Source organism: Pangasianodon hypophthalmus, chromosome 28, assembly GCF_027358585.1.
Source record: "Pangasianodon hypophthalmus isolate fPanHyp1 chromosome 28, fPanHyp1.pri, whole genome shotgun sequence".
Classification (NCBI taxonomy): domain Eukaryota; kingdom Metazoa; phylum Chordata; class Actinopteri; order Siluriformes; family Pangasiidae; genus Pangasianodon; species Pangasianodon hypophthalmus.
In genome coordinates this window covers 1813949-1837533 of record NC_069737.1, presented here as the reverse complement: position 1 = coordinate 1837533, position 23585 = coordinate 1813949, and the positions used below count along the sequence as shown (strand labels likewise).

The 23585-nt window shown below is 38.3% G+C and overlaps 2 protein-coding genes across 6 annotated transcripts in view; one reads left to right on the top strand and one right to left on the bottom strand.

Annotated features, from left to right (window-relative positions):
• Positions 1-23585, top strand: part of ctnna2 (catenin (cadherin-associated protein), alpha 2) — a 311873-nt gene that overhangs the window by 199642 nt on the left and 88646 nt on the right. The gene's annotated exons all lie outside the window — the stretch shown is intronic.
• On the bottom strand, positions 9346-13891 carry lrrtm1 (leucine rich repeat transmembrane neuronal 1). Its single transcript, XM_026945346.3, has 2 exons — positions 12826-13891; positions 9346-12684 (listed from the first exon to the last, which is right to left on the bottom strand). Exon 2 carries the CDS (start codon positions 12545-12547, stop codon positions 10973-10975), a length of 1575 nt encoding a protein of 524 aa, XP_026801147.3. The 5' UTR covers positions 12548-12684; positions 12826-13891; the 3' UTR covers positions 9346-10972.

The following is a 23585-nucleotide window of genomic DNA, read 5'->3' as shown; positions in this document are numbered from 1 at the left end:
GAAAGCAAGAAAGCAAGAAAGAAAGAAAGAAAGCAAAGAAAGAACGAAAGAAAGAAAGGAAAGAAAGAAAGAAAGAAAGAAAGAACAATCACATTCTAAATATTTCCATTTTGCCCTTAAAATATTTTTTTCCATCATATCATTATATAAATTAGTTGTTTATTTATTATTAATCTTTCTTTCACTTATGCATTTATTCATTAAGTAAGTAAGTAAGTAAGTAAGTAAATAAATAAATAAATAAATAAATATGATGCATAAAAGAAATGCATGAAATAAAGAAAATAATAAAAAAAAAAATTAAACATAATTTGCAATTTATTGTAAGTTACACTGAAAGCATTGTTTGATTTGATTTGGTTTGATTTGATTTGATTAGTTTCCAGTCTGCTTCACCTCTTGATGTTTGGTCATCTGTGTGTCCTGTTGATTCTTTTTCCCCCAAACTCTCAACAGGAGTTATTAAATAATGCTCACTGCTTACACAGTTCATGTTTACTCTGACCATGACCTTCCACTTTCTGACATTTTTCTTCTTTCTTTCTCTCTCTTTTTACATCCTACACCATTTGCCCCGTCACCTCCTCTCTCAACACAGGTAAGTTTATTTTATTCACCTAGTGAGAGAGTGTGTGTGCGTTGCTGTAGTGTGTGTGTTGCTGTACTGAGAGTGTGTGTGTTGCTGTAGTGTGTGTGTTTGTTTATTTTTTCCTGTGAGTATGTGTGCAGTACAGACCCATGTGTGTGTTGAGTGTACAACCGGGGGGCGTGTCTATCTCTACAGTAGGAGCTTGTTAGCAGTACACATGGTTTGTGGGTGTGGTTTTGCACACTGTTCCTTTTTCCAACCATCGCTTAGTGGAGTTGTTCATATTTAATTAAAAAACTGATAAATAAATGTTCAGTATGAGTATGTGAAAATGAACTAATCTGCACATTATGCACATTTCTTAAGAGTGTTCTTTATTTATGCTTACATTTTAGCAAAGATTTAGGACTGGAAACTAAAATAGAGCATGTGATCTAAATCTTCTAAATTCGTGTGGAATTTATTTATTTATTTATTTATTTTCTTACTTACTTACTTAGTTCTCATTAGCAGAGACCTAGGATTGGCAAATAAAACTATAACATGTAATCTACACATTTTAGCGTAGATTGATTGATTGATTATTTAGCTTTTTATTTATTTATTCATCTATCTATCTATCTATCTATCTATCTATTTCAAAAACATTAGCAGAGTCTTAGGATTGCTAACTCAAAATATCATATCGAATCTAAACATGTGTGTTTTTTTTATTAATTAATTATTTATTTATCAAAAACATTAAAAGACACTTATGAGTGGTGGATTTTTTCATTTAATATTATATATTTTTATTTTATTTTTATGCTCATTTTTTTTTTTTTCCATTTTATTTTAGCTAGTGCTTAAATCAATTAGCTACCGGTGCAGTAACCACCAATAAAATTAACAAAAGAGGTACCTGAATGAAACAGAAGTATAATGCATACACACACTCTCTCTCACACACACACACACACACACACATTTTAATTGCCTCTGCAATTGAAAATCAGGTGTACATGGAAGCCTGTTCTATTTTTCAGTGCGTATTTGCTGTGTGTGTATGTGTGTGTGTGTGTGTGAGAGAGAGAGAGAGAGAGAGAGAGAGAGAGCATGTGTATTATATAGAGCCGTTGGCTTCAATGGGTTTGTGATCACCAGCAGCTGTTGTCGTATCCCAGCATAATCACCATGCCTTATGCTGCCTCGCTCTGAAGAACGTACTGGCTTCAGTTCTTTGATGTTGTGTATGTGGAGAAAATTACACTGATATCTTTGCAAGGTTCTGAGAGAAGAGAGCGGCTCAAACACACACACACACACACACACACACGCACATCAGGAAGCAGTTTAGTTTGAGATGCGTCAACCCCAAGCTGGTCCCTGAGTCTTCTCTTTCTAAAGAGAGATTGAGGAGAAGTCGTTTATTTTCAGGGAGAGGCTGTGGGGAAGTGAGCTGCTTGTGTACGATGTTATGAACTGTATGTGTCTGTGCGTGTTGGAAACCAGTGCGCCTCAGCGTCCTCATGAGAACGATAATTACTGAAATCAAACAAATGTTGTAGTAGTAATTGTTCTATTCCAGTCCAGTAGGTGGCGATGTGCATCTTTTACTCGAGCTTCATTTATCAATCTTTTACTAAAATTGTATGTGAACATTTTTTGCCCAAACCAAACAAAAGCAAATGCCAGATCTATAAAAGCTTCACTAATTGTCTTAATAAGTGCTAATCAGCCAAGCATGTTCATGGCATTTACATTTAGCCACGCCCACAACAGACCCGAAAACCCCAAAATGGTGACTCAATTGTGAAAGAGTGCGGAGTGTTCTAAAGCTTCCAGTAACGCAGCTCAGCCATTGCAGCGCATCGGCTAGTGTAGATACACGCCTTTTAAAGGGTGCCATTACTTTTGGCCTCAGGGAGCCTTTGTGAAGTGTTTCATAAAATTAATTGAAATAGATAAGTGATTTAAACTTGACAGTGCAATCCGAATTTGCAATCGCAGTAACTCATCGAAAATTATACGATTTAAAGACGATCACTCGTCTCTTAATATTCAAATTCACACCAACTCAGGAGCGAAACAGGATACAGACATTTATCCCAACTTACTGCATCTTCAGGAACACCACATTTCTTAGATAAAAGCTCCTTCAAATAATTTACAAACACATTTTTTTCTTATCCACACAATAAATGAAGTCTATTAAGCACAACTAAGCTTTACATTTTGAGTTCACTAGTTAGCTCACAACCTTGGAATGATGGAGTGAGAAATCAGCCGCAGAACGAGAGGGGGTAAAGGCGATACAATTCTCTATTTTTACTGATTTTTATTGATTATTTTGCTTCATTGCAAAGTTGAGAGACAAACATGCATCGGAGAAAAAAAAAGAATATTTAAGCTCGTGTCTTCTGTATATAGTGTTGAAACTGAATTCTGAAAAAAGGTTAAAGCTGAATTCTCATTTTTAAATTAATTTTTTTAGAATTCTTAGTAAACAATAAGAACAAAATGGGTTTTATTCAATTCTTAATTTATAATGGCTTTTATGTTCATTTTCTTATTTTCTGCCTCTTCCCTTATTCATTCATTCATTCATTCATTCATAAGCTCCAAAAATTAAAAAAAAATCCAGAAAGGAGGTAACGATACGGTGGGATAAATAAAGCGAACAGGTCTGTGTGAGGAAGAGTGAAGGTTGAGGAAGAGTGACGGAGGACAGATGATGGAGTATCGATCCTCTTGGTCCCTGTGGCTCGCTCTCCAGACACGCTGCGCTGGAATTCATTCAGCTCAGCATCCTGATTTCGTTCTCCGTAAAATCTCCTTCTTATCTCTTAGCTTCATGTCTCGCGCCGTCTCCTCGTGAGGTTTCGAGGAATAGATCCTAGATTTCTTTATTTATTTATATACATATATATGTGTTTGATATTTCTGAATTTGCAGAAAAGTGAATGTTATTGTTTCTCTTCAACTGAATCAGTTGCCTTTTTTAGAAAAATTAAATATATATAAATATATATATGTATATATGTATATATTAATGTGATATTTAGCGGTTTGTTTAGATCAGGACTGTAGGCAGGATGAAAAGGAAGGATTGAAAATTTGCTCTTTTTGATTGTTTTCGTACATTGCATCACGGATCACTAGTAGTGTTTTTTGTTTTGTTTTAGTTTTTTGTTTTTTCCATTGCTTGTTGGTCGTACTTTTCTCATACACATAACAGTGAGCAGCTTTAATGTTTTCACCACAGAAAAGCTCACTGGATTTTTTGTTTGTTTGTTTGTTTGTTTGTTTGTTTGGTCTTTACTAGTTTTTTTTTTTTTTTTTTCTTCACAGAATAGCCAATAATTATTTCTTTTTTCTACCTCTTTACTGCTAAATATGTATAATACACAAATACATAAATATGGTAAAAAAAGTAGAAAACAAGGAAAAGCAGAAAATAAAAATGTAACAAATTCTAAAAAAAAAAATAAATAAAATAAAAACTAAAAAAAAAATTCACAAAATATTCTGAACATAATTCTACAAGTCATTCCTAGAGGAGTAAAACTGAAAATCAAACTCAAATAAAGGGAATAATATGCGTTAACAGGACCACAGTAGCTGGTAGTGTTTTGTTTTTGTTTAAAAAAAAAATAATAAAAAAGGAAAAAAGAAAAGAGAGAGAAATAATCCCCTTTGTAAACCTTGACTCCGCCCTTCCACATGATTCATGACTTAACTCACAATTTATTCACTGTTTAACAGTAAAGCCCTGTAGGTGTGTAAACAGTCATATCATTCATCATCCATTGCACGCTATTGCTATTGCTATACTTATGTTTTTTTCTCCATAATCCATATTAGCTGTGATTGTCATTCCAATAAGTTTTTCTCGGAATGAGCCGTTGTGTGATTTGCAGCATCGTTTATAATCCACCCACGACGTTCCCACTCGCTGTGATTTGCCATCGCTCCATGAGAGAAGAAACCAAAATGTGCGTGTTGTTCTATGTAAATGAACATCAGCAGCTAAGCCATGCAAATAAGCGCTCATAGCTCATCTCTGAGATCTATAAAACATCGCAGTGTGCAGCTCGACGCCTTCCTGACACCACGGCTGTGTGTGCGAAGGGAAGTGCTCGTTACTCACGGCCCTGACGCAAACCATGATGAATCCTGTGACGACAGTGACAAGAAGGATGAGGTTCGGGTCAGACGCTGGCTAAACTGATCAAACTGGTAAAGATGGAGGAGGAGGAAGAGGAGGAGGAGAAGCGAAGAAAAAAATAATGAAATCATCCACAACGTTCACTCACAAACCCAAATCAAGACGCTAACTTGTGTGTTGCGGTTTATTTACAAGGAATAATTGCATAAATGACGTCATGTGTCAGGTGGAGGAAACACTAATTAAATAAGGTTTTTACTTGTTTTAAAATAATAAGAATAAGAATACTACTACTACTACTACTACTACTACTACTAATAATAATAATAATAATAATAATAATTTATTGATCTAGCTTTCGCGCATTAAAATACAGCTCAAAATGCTTTCCAAGGAAAAATAATGGCAAATAATAATAATTAAAAAAAAAATTAGCATTAGAAAAGAAGCAGGAAATAGAGAAAATTAAAAATGTAATTGATAAAATAAATTCTAAAAATAAATCCTTCCAAAAACTCTAAAAATATTTGGGAAAATCTTTCCTTCAGTAAAATTAAGTTATAATTTCTAGAAGCTGCGTTGCTATCTTAAGCAACCGAGATGATTTTGAGAAAGTTGAGGAAGTAATGATTTTATTTTGTCTCCAAAAGCCAGAAAATGGCTTTATGCAATTTTAATACCTGCCCTTCAGTCGTGCTAATTTACACCTTTACTACGTACAGGTGAGAAATGAATGTATTTGCATTGACACCACCCTGTTTGTTGCACTTTTGGATGTGAACACCCGAGATGCATATTCACATTAATCTCTTTGCTTTGACTCTGTCTTCTATTTTACACTCTTTGGCAGACATGACATAAATTGCATAATCAAATGAATGCATATTCATCTGTTAATTAGTGTGCAGTGAGATTATTGTCTTCGCTTATAGTCTGTGTGTCTCAGAGATGAAAGACGTTTCTCTCTGTCTCTGTTCGGGTGTCTGCTGGAGTATTCAAGGTCAGAGACAGTCAGTGAACACAGATAGCAAGAATAACTGCTTGGTTAAGACTTGTGTTCAGCCAGAAGGTCCTTCCTATCCTACTGAAGTAATACTTTTGTTATATAGAACATTAAAGCTGGTGTGTCACTGATAAACCCTTCAGGTATTGTTTATATCCAGAGAAAGCTAGGATATGTAACAGCTCAGTACGAGTCATTAGATAAGAAATGCTGGCATTTATTTCCGTTTCTTGTATTTTTTTTTCTACTTTTCTCATTTGTTATACATTTTCCCCTCATTTGTGTTTCTATTATGCGAATGTTATATTGCATTTAAAATTAGAAATGAAATGCATACTCATATCACTACATGCTTAAACATGTAGCTATGCTGTATTTAATACCAGTCTTTATTCAGCTGCAACTCTGAGTTGAGATTCTTCTTATATTCAGATTTAAACATTATTCATTCATCCTCAGTAGGCACTTTATCCTGGTCAGGACGGAGGTGGATCCTGGGAATACTGGGCGTGAGGCGGGAATAATCCCTAAGTGGGACTCTAATCCATCACAGAGCACACACACACTCATTCACACACTCATTTACACAGTCATTCTGCAGAGCTTAATAAAGAAAGAAAAAAATATGAGTTATCAGGATGGAATATTGACATGTAATTGAAATGTGTAAGGGTTGGGAATGGGAAATGGCAAAATAGAAATAAAAATAATATAAAATAAAATAAAGCTCATGCTCTCTTTCGCAAGAGTAATGTTGGACAGAATATTTATACGTCTTTGAAAATTAAAATAAAATAATTAGATGGCAAATTTACAAGTAATTTAAATGTATAGATGAGAAATTGGAAAGGGTTTATGTAAAGTTTAGGCGAAATAAGGCGTTATAACACGAAAACTTTTTCGCCCCTGAACTTATAATTAGAAACTCCAGAAATGGCTCCAGAGAGATGCAGTGCCTCGGGTGTCTTTCAAACTTTCCATACAAAAGTTTATTTTTTAGTTTAGTTTATTTATTTATTTATTTATTTTTTCAGTGAAGTGAATATTCTACTTTTAAATGTTTTTGACTGTATTGAAAAAAACACTAAGTTGTAATAATAAAGTCATTAAAACTCTCTTATTTTATGATTAAATGAAATTCAGACCTTGGACCTGTAAGCTGTAAGTAACTAAATCCCTGATCCTAAACTCAAAACTAAACTTACAACATGCACAATCGATTTAAACATCAGGTGGTTTTGTTTCGAAATTAAAGTGCAGTTGTGTTTCTGTAAACCATTTAACTCCTTACAGTGTACATTTACAGCAGAGCTAGATAAAATCAATCTCTATAAACTCCTAACGTCTGTTCCAAGCTGCTAGCCAAGTGCTTAATATTCACACACCTACACACACACACAATAATAATTAACCACTATATCATTAATGGACTTGTCTTGTAAGTAAATATCATTCCTTTTCCTTCTTCCTCTACTACTTTTTTTATATTAATATAAAAAAGCAGCAGAAACAAAGTATTCAGCCACATTTTTCATAGCTTTTTCCCCCAAAGTCAAAATTTTCACATGATTTTTTAGCGGGAGCCATTTTGTTTTTCTGATCATCGCGTTGTTATCATCACATATAATATAAATGTATATAGCCTAGTGGAATTGGCAAAAAAAATCAGTCACACAATTACCATTTAGTAGCAGCTCATCCTTCAGAGCTGTCGTCTGAATGGAGGCTAGCTAACACAGGGAACACAGGGTTGCGTACACTATAGCGAAATTTTCACATTTCACTAGATATTATGGAAGTGCCAGATTCTCTATCATGATTTATTTTGCTCTGTAAAATCGACCAACCAATCAAAGTGCATTTTAATGGATAGAATTGCGCCAATCATTTTAGAGAAAATGGAAATGTCCCCTGTCTCATCAGTGTGCCATCAGTATTCCGAACTCATCCTTGCAAGGAAGCATTGGTATTCCATACAGTATGTTTCTTTGAGCAGCTGGGACCATGTTAAGTGAATTTACATTTTAACATTTTGTTGATAGCTAATATAAAACCACTATGTTGTTTTATCTATGTTAAACCTTTCAATTTAACAAAGGAGTACAGTATTCTTCAGTATTCCTTACACTTTAGTATTCCTTTCTGTTCACTATTCCGTACACTTCAGTATTCAGTACATTTTAGCATTAACTAAACTTCAGTATTCCATACACTCGGCCTTTTTTCCACTAACAAAACAGTTAAATAACAATAATAATAATAAAATTATACTTGCTGGTTATGTAGTAAATATATAGTAGTGTTATTAATATAAACTTGTGTTATTGTTATTTATTAATTTTCCATTATTTATGTTGTTTCCCTTCATAACCATATATGAAACCACCACACTGTGATTTACAGAGGACAGTGTTAGAATCGCCCACATAACCTGAAAGTTGTGGTTGGGGAAGTGGTAGTGATGCTAATTCTATGAAGTTGGGAGAACTTTTTGCCTTTAATTAAACACTCATGTTATCTAAAAGTGCACTGCTTGCATAACCTTTTCACACAAATGTAGCAAATTTGATTAAATTGGTGACCTTCTTGGCTTTCTCGCTATGTCCGGAGTCTAATCATACTAGTGCTTGCAGGGGAAAAAAAATGGAAGTAGGAAGGCATCATGGCAGATGTTAATCACCGTTATCTGTTACTAACTTCATCAATCTACATTTTAATTATGAGAAAAATAAGCTCTGGTGGAAGCAAAATCTCTAGGGCAGCTTTTTCATTACACGAAACAGGAAGTAGAGATTGTGGTTCGACTGCGGCCCCAGCATCCCTCCTCCTCAAATATTCATGACCCCTCAGAAATCTAGGGAGGGAAAATCAATACAACTGCCAACCCAACATTGGCCACAGAGTTACCACACCATGCAACATTGATATAAAATAAGCCGAGGGGTCCTAAAAATAGGACAGAAGTGCTGGGTGGGAGGGGGAATAAGGAGGAATATCATAGGGGTAGGCACATATTCATCATTACAGACTGAGAATGAGTGAAATTGCATACGAGAGACCTCTGCAAATCTCCAGCACATAGCCATTGTTGTTATTTATGGAGCTGGGCTATGCTGGTATTGTGTTATTCAGAGCTTATTGTTTCTCAGAACTCAATGGAGCGGCGTGAAAAGAAGATCATGAACATCAACAATGCTTTCCTCGCTTGCAGTTTGCAATCTGTCATCCTGCATCTGCAACCACACTATCAGACTCATAGTTACATGCTAGCCCTTATTTTTCAAAGCCAGATTATGTGTATTGAACTTGGACTCATTCAGAAATAATCAATTTGCTCAAGGATCAGAAGACGTTTACCTCAAAACATGTTTATATAGCATTTGAATATGAATATCCTCCCAGAAAGCAAAGTGAAAGCAAAAGATCATAAACGTAACATGACTGGATCCATCAGGAAAGAAAAAGCGTCACATTTCTGCATAATATACAACAATCGGAATACATTTCATGAATTTATTTTGGCTTAGCTCTTTGTGGTGAAATACAGTGGTGAAAATTGAACAGTTTGATTGAAATCAAGTATTGATGGCATTTGGGGTGTATCTGTTTTTAGGTTTGTAAAAATCCCTGCTCAGATCTCTTCACAGTTTTCTTTTTTTTTTTTCAAGCCGCACATGCAAAAGAACAGTCTAGAACATGATTTTCTTGATCCACGCTCAAATAATCAAATATAAAGACAGCCGCGCACACATTCAGACTCCTTTAGCTCAAGCCCCTTCACCGTGGCAATGACGGCAAGATCCGCTATGCTGAGTGGCAGTGGGAGACTGGAGATGAGACTTTCACTTCAGAGCTCTCTTGTTTACTTCCACTGACCATCCTGTGTGTTCTGAATGCCAGATTATTCTCTGCAGCTGAGCAAACGAGTACACACACAATCTCACACATCGAAAGGTAAGAAACGTCAAGGGCTTGCTCTCACTACTGCTGGTGCTGGGACACTAGAGAGCAGTCTACACCTTCTTTCACAAAACCACGTTCTTTCTTCTGTCTGTCTGCCAATGCCACAGGATACACATCAATGCCTGCCAATATTCACTCAACAAACGCCTCAAAAGATAGAAGGGGCTCTTTTTTATATAGTAGGCTGATATCTCAAAGATTCACAGTAGATCTGCCAGATAATCATCTCTTCATCATCTCTTCTAGCTGAATATTAAGGCTTTGTTTTGTCTCGCTCTGATTTCACCACTGTCAAGCAAAAAAAAGCAATAGGCATAGGTTTGAGCCTTTAAACACCCTCATTCTGTTTTTTTTTTTTTCCCAAAAGCAACCCGCATCATGACTTTATCATGTAAAAAAAATGGTGCACCATCTGATCTGAATGCGTCATGCATCCCTTTTTTTTCCCTCTGCTAATTTGCTTAATCTGTAAGGAGAGGGACATGGGAATAGATAAAAAAAAGCAACCACAACAGTAACATCAAATCTGCACAGTGATTATTCCTCACATACGGTGAGAAGCAGATTGAACGAGATAGAGAGATAGGAGAGAGAGAGAGAGAGAGAGAGTAAGAGAGGGGGGAGATCTGAATTTTGAATTTCAGATTGAGGCTTGACATTTCAAAACGATGTGACGAGATCACCTGTTTAAATACAACATCGTCACCCTGCCAGTCCTCCCCAGTTACCCTTAGACTTATCTCCAGACCTGACTACTGTGAATTGCTTTTTTATTTATTTAAACATTTGATTCTTTTTCCATAGTTTACAAAAGAAATAAGATAGCTTCTTGTATTTTATTTCCCACTCTTGCATTTCAACATATTTTACACAGACTTGTCTCATTTCATTTTTTAACCCATTTAGATTTTTGATACCACAATGAAAAAAAAGCATGTTTTCATCAATGTCCTCATTAGCTTTAAATCTTCTGTAGTAGAAAGACATATTAAAGCTCAAATATCCAAGCTTCACAACTTGACCTTGATTAGTCCCTGTATTCCTCAAAGCTTCTCACTCTTGCTTGTAAACCAGTCCCAAAACCAGGTCCATCAAAACCCACTGAAGCCTTTTATATTAGCAGTAAATCCTTGGCCTTGTCCCATTTTTTTCCAAATGTGCCATCAAGCATCCTTGAGAAAGCAGCACAGTGTGATGCAGTGTAAAAGCATGTCCCATGTACATTGATCCAACAAAATTTGTGATTGCAAGATATCCAGCAGCCAGACTGTCACACCTCACACTCCCGAGATGCCTGTTGCTGGCAAGTGCAGGATCCGAATTCATTGATGATGACGAGGGCCCCCTCGATATGATTAGGCTTGTAGTCAACATAGTATTCAGGAGTGGACATGGTGGCCATCTGCTGCATGGTCTGCTTTTGCTTCTGCTTGCGTCGCTGGTTGCTGAAGCACTGTCTCATCTGCCTCACGCCAGCTGGGAAACACTTCCAAGACACATAGAGCATGAGCACTACAATCAGGAATGAGAAGATGAGTGCCATGGTGCCTGTCACTACCTTGTGGATCTGCATGGTGCTCTCCAGGTCATCAGTGGCCGCAGTCACTGTGAAGGAATTGGTCACCACCTCACCACCCTCCATGTCTTGCAAATCATATGGTGTCCTGGTGGGACCTTTAAAAATGGAGCCTCGGGCCAGGTCTCTAGTGGCCGTGTAGGTCTGAGTGGTGGCCTCGATGCCATCCTCGCATAGCTGGAAGGCATAGACGGCATCCAGGATGTCCTCGCCTTGGGCCATGTCCGGGCTGGCACACTGCAAGGCACTGTCACGTTGACCCTGGAAGCTGCTCAGCCAGGAGGCCAGGGCACAGACATTGCGGCTGCATTCCCATGCATTCCCGGACAAGGTGATACTGCCCAGGGATGTCCAGGAGCCCAGAATGCGCTGGTCCACATATGTCAGCTTATTAGAGTCCAGCATAAGCTCCTTGAGGTTGGGCACACTCTCAAAGACATGCGGCTCAATGTATTCAATCTCATTGTTTGAGAAATCGATCTTTTCCAGGAAGTGCCAGGTCCAGTCCAGGGTGCTGACCACAATGGTGGCTTTGTTATTACGCATGTAGAGTGTGCGCAGAGAGATGAGGCGGGGAAAGTGGGCCAGGTTGATTTTCACCAGCTCGTTGTGCTCCAGATGCAGCTCAGTCAGCTTAAAAAGACCAGCGAATGAGTTTCGGGCCAGGCTCTGTAGCTGGTTGTAGCCCAAATCCAGAAACTGCATGCTCCTGCAGTCCTGGAAGATCCGTACGGGCACAAATTTCAGGGCGTTGTATCGTAAATGCAAATTAGTAAGCTTCCTAAGCCCATGAAAAAGGTCTGGCTCCAGGGACTGCAGTCTGTTGTAGGATAAATCCAAGATGCGCAGATTGGGTAGGGGTCTGAAGGTTCCATTAGACAAGCTCTCTATCCGATTGGTGCTCAGGTCCAATTCTTTAATCCTCCGCAGCCTCTCGAAAGCGCTCTCCTCCACGTATTCGATGTTGTTATGATCCAAGTATAGCCAGGTGAGCTGCGACAGGCCGACAAAGTGCCCCTCACGCAGCTCCGATATGTTGTTCTCCCGCAGAGACAAGCCGGTGGCGCTGCTCAGGTTGTGGGGAATGTCTGTCAAGTTGAGTCCCTCACAGTAGAGGAGCTTGCTGTCGCAGCGGCAAAGCCTTGGACAGCTCCCCCCCACCAGGGGAACCATTTTCAGAAGGATGCCCAGAGAGCACAGTAACAACCCGGGGGGCTTTCTTAGCGTCCACTTTAAATACAGACCAATTAGAAGGAAATCCATTAGCATGAATATCCTGCAGTGTCTCGAAGAAGAAGTTCATTGAATCTTTTAGATTTGTCTCATTTTGAGCAGCATGATTTTTTTTCTCTTTTTGTTTATGTGGTTTGGGTGATGGTGATTTGTTACTCAAAGTGAAAGAAAATCTGGCCAAACAGAAAAGAAAAGAGTCAACAGGGGGAAACGGCAAGTCACCTTAATCATGTTAGATTGGGAAGCAAAAGGAGAGACAGCCGAGGGTGAAAAAGCATTCTTCCTAAATCACATAAAACAGGATTCCTACTCACCCCTTTTCCAGAGGCTGACAACCTCTATTCAGCTGCTCCCTTTGTGCCTGCAATAATTAGGTGTGAATATAAAAAAGATCCCAGTGTGGTACAAATGCAGCCTCCCCCCTCCTTTTCAGCAGCTACCAGAATCTGGCAGACTTACAATGTCTTAGTTCTCCTCGCGTGAAAGAGCCAGAAAGAGAAGGAATCCAAGTGGCATTCAGTGCACTCGCAGGAAATGCAAGCTGCCCAGACTGCATGCATGAGCACGGTCCTCCCTCTCCTGCTTCTCTGCAGTGACTGCTGCGCTGATTAGAGCGAGATGAGAGGATGAAAAAAAAACAGACACACACGTTCACAAGAGGGGGAAGTCAAAACAGAAGTCTTTTTTTCCTCCCCTGTATTTTTTGTGCAACTGATTCTCTTGAAGTGTCGATGCAAATTAAAGTCCGTTACTTGAAGCTGTCGGTAAGCTGCATGGCTCGTATCCATTCGGACCGGTCATCATTCTCTCGGTGGACAGCTCCTCAGAAATAAGCGCTCATCTGAAATGAATGCTAGTTGCTCTGGCATTTTTCTTTCTCTCTTTCTTTTTTTCCTGTTTTTTTGTTTTAATTTTGGTAGTCCAATGTCCTGTCAGCCCGGTTTCCAGTGAGCCCTCTTTTGAGAGTCGCTCATTTTGTGTAGGCTGAGGAAAAGGCTGTTGCTGAGCGGAGATGCTGAAGCATAGAGGCTGAAAGGCAGGGCTGGTTTGTGGAGAGAAAAGAGAGAGAGAGAGAAAAGAGAACGAGAGAAAGAGAGAGAGAGAGAGAGAGAGAGGGAGGGAGAGAGGAAGAGAAAGAGAGAGAGAAAAAGAGAGGAGCTGGAGCCCTTGCAGCAGAGTAGTGCAATGCCAGTGCATGCAGAAACACCTTCTGTTCACTAAGTGTCGTGAGCCACTCACAATTCAGCCGAGCTCTCTCGCTTTCCTCCACTCTCTCTCTCTCTCTCTCTCTTTCTCTCTCTCTCTCTCCCTCTCTCTCTCACTTGCTCACTCCTCCTCCTCCCGCTCATGCTATTCTGTTCCACTCTTTTTTTCCCCTCTGCTCTTTCCATCTCTCTCTTGCTTGATTTCTCACAGTGTCTGGTACATTTTCATATTCAAAAGGGTTTGGGATTCGACTAGGGTACTTTAAACGTAACAAACGGCTGAATCCAACACCCCCGCACACACTCCCTTCCCTTCTTCCTTCTTCCCATCGCCCCATCTCTCTGTCTTTCACTGTCTTCATCTCTCCTCCCACCCGCTTCTCTCTAATGAAGTGAAACAAGCCATATATCTGCCTCTCCTTTTTTGGTTTTATTCAATCCCATTTGCTCATTTTTTTTGCTCAGCCATCTAATGAAATTGTGTTCTGCATCCGTTCCCTGCAGCATGGACACACCAAAATGTTCATATGCAAAAATAAAAACACATCACAGCTAGTGTTTATTCCTTCTTCTCCTTTTAAAGCTTGCAGTTGTCTTATGTTATGCACAATGTTCTGAACTTCATGGTCGATGATTTGAGCTTGCATGGCCTGTTTTTCCTCGCCAAGCGTAAGTTTTGACACTTGGCTGACTCAGGCCAGCCTTGACACAGACGTGGAACATAACCGTTTAGAAAGATGAATGGACTTTCCAAGCATACTGTCGGGTCACTAGTGCTACCTTTGATGATCGTTAGCTCATTCGAAAAAAAAATGGGCGCAAGCACAATGGCTATGGTAAAAGCAAAAACATCCAACATGTCAGGACAGTTTAGAGCACTACAGTAGTCTGTCTCCAAGTGTCCTGCCCCTTGGAAACCACTACATTTGCATTTCATATTGTACGTCTTGCCTTGTTGACCACGGCAGTTTGAAGCCCTGGTGTTTGGACAATATGCAGATATCATCTGTTGCCACTTAAGGTGCAGTAAATAAATATTCCACTCAGGACCTCAGGCCCTGGTGCTCCTCAGATCTCTGATAGGCCACCACAGCTTTGTCATTTCATTCTGATTAATTTTCAAGGACAATCAACTGTGAAACTCCCTGTGCATGAAGCGACCATGCGTGTGTTTGGCTGCCTCACTTCCGATGCTTGCCATAATGTTAGCGTCAACCCCCTTCCCTGCTTAGCATGCTGTGAAATAGCAGTTAATCAGACAGTCAGAGACGAGCGAGACATTTTGGGGGGTGGGGGTGGGGGTGGGGGTGGGGTCATTTAACATTCTCTCATGCTACCTGCTAATCGCTTCACTGCTCTAGCACCACTAACAGGAAAACAGAAAAAGGTTTATCCATATTCCTGTCTTACAATGTGTCAGAAGTTGTTTTAATCTACTTAGTACTTTTAGCTAGATCTTGTTTCTGATTGGTTAAAAGGTATTGATTCATTTTCTATAACTTTTTCTAATACATTATCATCACTATACTGATAGCTCACTCACAGGGACACTCCACATGAACGGATGAAATAAATGTATGTAATTGTTGATATCGTCGCAAATTTCCTTTTCTGTTCCTTTTATTTCAAGGAGTCTCCAGTGTTAAATATATTAAATATATACGTTAAAAGGTAAACCATAAGATAAACAGTATGATGTGTTATTCTTTAATAAAGAAATGTAATCATTAGAAAATTGCTGTGGTATAACCAGAACAAAACACTTTGTGATGGTAACAGTAACTCTGTTGTTGATTTTTTTACTGTAACAGCACCACACACAAGTGTTATATTGTTTACTTATTAACCAACATGGCACATTAAGTAAAAAAAAAAGGCCAGTATAAATATATTCCTACAAACACACTAATTAGTTTGACCCCTTTTTTTTTTTTTATTTTAATTTTGATTATAGCTTCAGTGAATTCTGTTATTGCATATTGGAGAAAATAATCTCAATCGGAATAATTTTAGATACCGCGAATTCAAATTGTGCAACCGTTCCAAGTGTTTCCTCTCACAAGTTGGCATCAGATTCAGCAGTAAATGATGGAAGCAATTATTTCTGAACCTTCAATTAGTGCTGTTTTATAACAGTGGCTTGGGCTCTGGAAGTGAACCAAGTGACATGATGAATTTCTTTGAGAAAAAAATGTCAATATTGTGACCGTGATTGGCTAATGTGTGTTCACAGCATGCCTGAGGTACTTTCTGTATCTATTTGTCTGTGGAAAAAATAAAACGGGTCATCAGGAAAAGGTACCTAAACCAAATGGTACCAAACAAAGTGCTGTATTCACTTGCTCACATTATTAAGAAAGATTTGGTAAAATTGGGAATGTAAAACTGTTTCACTGGACTAACTATCGAGGCTTTGACTTTTACAATGTAATTTAAGATATTTTGATAAGCACACCTTCTATACTGTGTATTTAAATGTGGATTTTTTTTCCCTGTTGGAAAAAAGTAGCACATTCAGCTAGAGTATGCTAGCTCTCTAGCTATCTAGCAATACTGACTTTACCAGCAGGCTTGGGTAGTCAGTCTGAATGGACTAATCTCCCTAAACCAATAAATGCTGCTTTATTCTTGTTAGTGCTGGTCTGGTGAAATTAATACTGGTTCCAGCTTACTTAAACTAGTTTATTCTGGTCAGGGCTGGTTGGGTCTTCCATGCTAGTTTCAACTCACTTTAGCTGGTTTATTCAGTTAGATCGTGTCTAAAGAAATTGATGCCGGTTCCAGCTTGCTGAAGCTGGTTTATACTGGCTAGTACTTGTCTGATTAATTTAATGCTAGTCCCAGCTTGCTGAAGCTGGTTTATACTGGCTTGTACTTGTCTGATTAATTTAATGCTAGTCCCAGCTTGCTGAAGCTGGTTTATACTGGCTTGTACTTGTCTGATTAATTTAATGCTAGTCCCAGCTTGCTGATGCTGGTTTATCTGGTTAGCACAGGCCTGTTTTCAGCTTGCTTATAGTGCTGACCAATTAATACTGGTCTCAACTGGTTTACTCTGGATTAATAATAATATTTTTTTTATTAATCTGTTTAGTGCTGGTCTCATAAAATTCTTTAGTATTCAGTTAGCTCTCTGACCAGATAAACCAGCACCAGACCATCACAAATGATTTTTTTTTACTTGTTAGCCATGCCAGTTTCAGCAAGTTTATACTGGTTAAGAAAAAAGTGTTTCTCAAGGGTTCTTTGGATGGTTAATGGTTGTAACTTTGGAAATGGGTTCTATATGGAGTCTACGCAGGACCTTTAAGGGTTTTGTGTTCGGGTTTCTGTTACTGTGGTTTGTGCTGGCTTAGTGCTGGTTTAGCTGGTCAAGCAGTAGATGATGCTAATTGGTTATTGACTACCTGAACCACGGGGGTAGCTGATTTTTGCTGCTTGCAATTAGAGCACATTATCCTGGTCGTGTTGCTGACTAGATATACCTTTTTTTTCCACCAAGACTTCCCTAATCTATAGCCATAGATACATTTAGTTTCACACCTTAAATGCTCAGCAGAGTTTTGACAGAGAATGGATGAATTGTGCAGCAGAGTCAGTAGAGCAGAAAAAAGAAAGCTATCCTGAGTACTGACCATCTATGTGTGATCCATCTCTCTTCTGCCTCTCCCCATCTCTCTTTAGCCATAATTAATGGGTGCACCATCAGCTAATGACTTGGTACCCTGTAATGACTTGACACAGCGTACAGGAGATGGGAGTATCCAGGCCATTAGTTTTACAGACTTTTAAGAGCTTTGGCAGTGGTGATTTTCAACCAGAGCGTTCAGTCCTGTTACTGTGCGATGGCCATGGATAGTGGTCAGGAGAAAAAGATGACCTTGACTCTTTTATTTTTATTAATTTTATTCTCACTATTGAGGTCATGAAGGGCGTTTAGATTCAGTCATAAAATAAGTAGAAGCAGCGGATTCGGTGATATCACTGAGGAGATTGCTTCTAATTTGAATGGCTCGCTAATTTCAAAAGAAATTTATTTAAGGCAAAATTAAAGGATAAAAAATGTTATACTCTCTCATAAAATTAAATTGGAGGCTATGGTGTAAATCAGTTGACTATGATGAAAGGCAGAACAAATTAAAACAACCTGGCTTATATCATCTCTGTTGTACTGTTAATAAAACTGAATCGATTCAGGGAGCAGTGTGACTCATAGGAGCTACAAAGCTGATACTGGGACAGCGAAAGTTATGCTATCAGTACATTGCACAATTATGTGCTAAATAATTATACCTATATTGTCCACCTCAGGCTTTTTGCTATGCTGAGACAAGTATTTAAAGAAGCACATTATAAACATAATCCATCTTCATTTGCATTACAAATAGGTCTTATATGCACATCACTGGCTAGACCAATAAACATAAACTAGACAACGCAGGGGGCATGAAATTATTCAGATTATTAATTAAGGATGTACTCTGTTTACTCCGGAATATACTTAATCAATACCTTATTATGCTCTCTATAATGCTTTCTGCAACATTAGGTTTTTAACCATGTTACCCTGCTCAATGTGGTTACTGTGGCTCTGCTGATTAGCGAATCTCATTCACGGCCTATTGCACAGTTAGCAAAACACAGCCTAGCCATCCGTACCATCATTTTGTCCTGACATTCTAATAGACGCCTGATTTAACCAAGCCTGATCAGTCCTAAAATGGCCGTGATTTTCCAGAAATGAGATAGGGAATTATTTACAAAAGGATCCCTGCACATGATGCAGTCATGATTTGGAATATAAGCAGAACAAGAACAGACCAAGAACTGAGCCATGGGGAACTCTTGTAGTGAGACTTCATTTACATGCTTGCTCCAAAAATCTTGAATGCTAGCTTGCTCGAAGTCAGCAGTATCTAGTGTATAAGGGTTAAATCAAGCATCAAGCACTGACATTTATCGAAACAGCTACGGTGACCAGGGCTGTAACCAGGATCAACATTTTAGTCTACAATCTATGTTATCAAGCTATTGTAAATCAGAAACTCATCAACATCATTTCCTCAAACCCCTGTTTACTGTAAAACCCCAAACTGATCTGAGGTCATTTGGGAATCAGTCACCAATGCTGGTTGGGTAATGTTGGAATGCACTTTTTGTTTGCATAGTAAAGTACATCCTGCCAGCAGATTGCCAGGACATCACTGTTTCCAAACTGCATTTGGCAACTACATGAGAAGTAACAAAAATCAAACCTCCTGAAACTACAGACGTCCAGACCTCTCTGTCCTCATAGCTTGTTATGGCCATGATGCTGACTGGAAATAAAGCTATGTTAACAATGTAGCAGCAGTTTAATGCCTGAGGTCCCCTCTTACTCTCAAGATACTGCTTCTGGGTCTTTGGAAGTGTTCAATTATCTTAAGCCATTATACAAAACATCTTTATGATGGTTTGATTTGCCAGTTCTTAGTTTAGTCCCTTCTGGAAAAGTAGAACTGAAAACCCCATTACAGCCTAATTCCCATTTTTTTCACATCTAGAAGGTGGTGACATATTGATTCAGTTTTCTCAGCAAGACCATTTCCAATGAATTGGTCCTGGGTGAGAGTGAGGTTTATGGTTTTGACGTTATTCTCACAAGAAACACAACAGTGTGAAGCCATTTCCCCAATTCTCTTTAATTAGAATCCAGCAATTGATGTTAATGGGACTTTTCAAAGGACTTGTACAGAGTTCATGTTGTGATTCCAGTTGTGACTCCATAGCTTCCTGCTGGAGTAATAACAACTGCTAGTGTGTGTTATGAACTCTCAGGGAAAAAAAAAAAGTAGAACTAAATTGTACCTATCCTTGTTGCTGGTACCCTCGATGGTACATCTTTTGTACTTTTAATATGTGTCTTTCACCAGGAAATGTGGATATAGTGTAGTACTTTAAGGTACATAAATGGACCATAATTAGTTTTAAAGCTTTAAAGGTACACTGTATACACTTTTTTAGGTAAAAGCTATAAAAGATGTACACTGGAGGATACTACAATTTGCCAAGTATTACAGTGTTGTATTAATTAAAGAACAGCACATCGTACTCTTAGTTACATGTTACATGTTTGTTCCTTTTATCACGTTTGTTACTCAACATCCTCTCGTTTGTCTGTCTTGAAGTTAATTAACACAAAAAAGCAAAGCATGGACTCCTCTGTCCTGAAGATGTCACAGAACTTAAAGTTACTGTTTTCCCTCTAAGCACTGACACTGGAGACTCCTTCCTTAAATGTTAGATTTTAACTTTATCGTGCAAGTCCGTAAGTAATGAGCTGTTACTATAGAAATGATAATGCAGGGGTGATGTGTGTGCAGGTGTGTGTGCAGGTTTTCATTCCAATCAAGCAGGAGCCACACCTGAGTCTATTGAAATCCAAGATCAACTGATTAAAGAGGTGGAGTCAGGTGTGGCTCCTGCTTGATTGGAATGAAAACCTGCACACACACTGGCCCTTTGTGGATAAGATTGGACACCTCAGTGATAATGTATTAAAATGAGTCCGTTATTATAAACCAGTGATTTCTTTTAGATGCACTACTCTCAGAGCTGCTGTTATAGAAAATGAATCACCTTCTGTCCAATCAGAATCCAGAATTCAACATCACTCTGGTATATATAAGATTATAGTGAAGACTATCATAGTTTACTCAAGCTATAATCACCATTTTCATTTTCTTTTCTCCACAATATGGTCTGGAATTGTTTTCTGCTATGATATTTTCTAGATCTTGAAGAATTTTGTAACTTGTTTCAATTTTCTAAGAGCAATGAGAGATTGATTTTGAGTAGTGGTTGACAGAGAGATTAAATAAAAAATAAATAAATAAAAACATCCGATAACGACTTTGGAGCAGAGTGTACATATCTGTAGAATTACCAGTTCCTAGACAAAATATTGAAGACATCAATAATAGCAGAGAAATTAATCCTCAAGCATTGTAAGTGCTTATATTGAATGTGTCATTATGTTTTAGTGATATTAGTGAATCGTCTGGTCTGAAACATTTTTTATGTTGTATTTGCTGTAGTTTATTTGAGTTTCAGTTCCTCCCAAGGATATTATCTCCCCTTTCTAACACTTATAAAAAAACAAAGGATGCAGTCTGTATGATCGGAAAGTTGAATAATGGTGACAACTGAACAACCGATGCTACCAGATTTATAAGCAAATTATCCTCAGATGTTAGGTTTACATCAACATAATTTAGCCTGTGAAAATGTATCCAATGTCTCTTGATGCAGGATCTCTTGGGACGATGCGTTATAGACATTAACATCATTATGCTTTCACTCGTCATTACCATTAGATCCTCCAGGCGATGTCATTGTCACTTATTATCCTAATCGTTACGGGCCACAGGATGGCACCCATGACCACCTCGTCATGTATGCAAGTTGACGTGGGGACATGACTGTTGATAATTAGCACTATTGCTGATTACAGATCTATTATTCAAATGGTCTGTTGAATAATGGAAGGTCTAAACAGAGATTTGTCAGTAGGGACTAATGGCTAATTGACCAATCCTACAGAAAGGCAGGGCATCAATTACAACTCCAAAGAGAATTCTGCCACAAGAATGGAGGATGCAGGGGAGATCGTAGCATGCTGGGTCAGACATCTTCCAGCATGGGGCACTAGGTTTCTCAGAGGCATTGGACTTCTACAGATGAAACCCACTGGGGAAAGGAAATGAGGGTCTTTTCATAATTGTACACTTTTGCAGTCCTGGTACTATGAGTTCTGAGAGTTTGGTACGAGTATGGTTGAGTGTGAAAGTTGCTTTTGAATCTGGTGCAGTCCTGGAAGCTGATCTCTGGTCCAACTGAATAGTTCCTCAGGTTTCTTTTAGTGAACTCTGGTGTGGAATGTATCATGACCCTGGACAGTGTTACTTAATGGTAGGGATAGTAATATGGAGTGATGGCTCAGCTTGTAGGGATCTGGACTACTCATCAGAAAGTAGTGAGTTTGAATCCCTGTATGGCCGAGGTGTAATTATTGGGTCCTTGAGCAAGGCCTTTAACTCTTGGACAGCTCGCTTTGTTCTCGATCTCAATTGTAGGTCATTTTGGAAAGAAACATCAGCCAAATGAGAAAATGTAAATCTAATATTGTGAAGATGGAATTCGTTCTGGATATGTATTTAAGCAAGCAGATTCACTTGAGTGGTTTCAAGTCAAGTACTGACCAGTGTTGAGCAAAAAATAACATTTAAATTAAAATAATAACTTATTAATAAGAATAATCAGACATGGTGGTACAGCAGGTAACATTTAATACTGGGCTTGGGATACTGTCTGTAAGGAATTTTGCTGGTCCTCTCTATGGCCATGTGGGTTTCCTCCAGGTTCTCCGATCTCCTCCCATGTCCCAAAAAAACATACCGTTAGGTGGATTAGCTATGCTAAATTGTCCCTAGGTGTGAATGTGCATGCTGCCCATTCAGAGTGTATTTCCACTCTATGCCCAATGTTCCCAGGATAGACTCTGGATCTACTTCAACCTTGATCAGGATAAAGCACTTACTGAAGATGAATGAAAAATTGATCCTGGATAGTATTATACAGAATTTCAGCCAAGTGTGAAAACACTATAAGGCAAACACCTGGGAAAAAGAAGAGACAGAAAATGTTACTTTTGTGATGTACAAAATATTGGATTGATATGGATTGGCATCATGCTGAGAAGCAGCCAAATGCTATTTCTTTATCTTATATAACAATCACTAATCAATCTCAAAATAAAGACTACTGCCAAGCAAATGCTTAGCCAGCATAAACAAAGTCTAATATTAAACAGTTGAATCTATGAGCAGACATGGTAACATACACCCATCAAAGCAGGAGAATACTTCATTATTAAAAGACAATGCCTCACACACAATGTGTGAAGGGCCAGGCTACTGTATATGCGCATTAAACTAGCTCTCTCCTTGGTGAACGTACGATACTGGAAGCTTCACTAAGCTTCTTCTAGGTATTAAATCAGAAAAAAAAAATCAATAAAGCTTCATCTCACTGGGTCAACCATTTGGTGACCCATGAAAGTTCTGTGGAGTGACTGGTGCTGAGAGTGTGTTCACGCAAGTGTAAATATGATACAAAGTTGTGTATGGGTGTACAAACATCTTTGTCATGCTTCAAATGGCAGACTGGTTTTAGTGAGAATAGAGTGGGCCAAATCTGTTAGTTAGTTTAATGGGCCTCATTTATCATGCTGTATATGGACATTTATCAATATATGCACATGAGTATGAAGATCAGTGAAGTCAAATGCAAAGTGAACATTTACATTTTAAATTAGATGTAAGATTTGTGATCTGGTTTTGTACTTGTAAGATGATATCATATCTTATATACTTATGAAATTACTTAACAAGCTTGCTGATTTTGGTTCTATGTTTTACTTCCTGTACTGTAATATCCTTCATCTGGTCTTAAGTATTTTCTGATTGGAGTACCTTCCTTCAGATTCACAACTTTATCTGAACTCTAGAAAGGTTTTCCAATCAGGGAACTCTGTGATGCATTGTGTTTAGTGGAAATAACATGTAATAAAGCAATCGCTGTGTGCACAATGGTTTGCATGGGTTTTCTCAGTGGCTTGAGAATAAAGCAGTAGAAATGGAGATGGTAAGGGATGATGGTTGTGGTGTTGTTTGTCTGTGTTCTGTTCCACAACAGCTGATCTGTTCCACAATAGCTGACCAATTTCCTATTTTCATTCCTGAAAAAGAAAAAAATAACATTCTTATTTCCATTGTGTAAGTCCTTAGGTCTATAGACAGATGACAAATTAATGGAAGAACCAAAGTAAA

Bases quoted from the DNA above. Each gene is read 5' to 3' on its own strand.
- lrrtm1 (XM_026945346.3), bottom strand. From the start codon at position 12,547: ATGCTAATGGATTTCCTTCTAATTGGTCTGTATTTAAAGTGGACGCTA.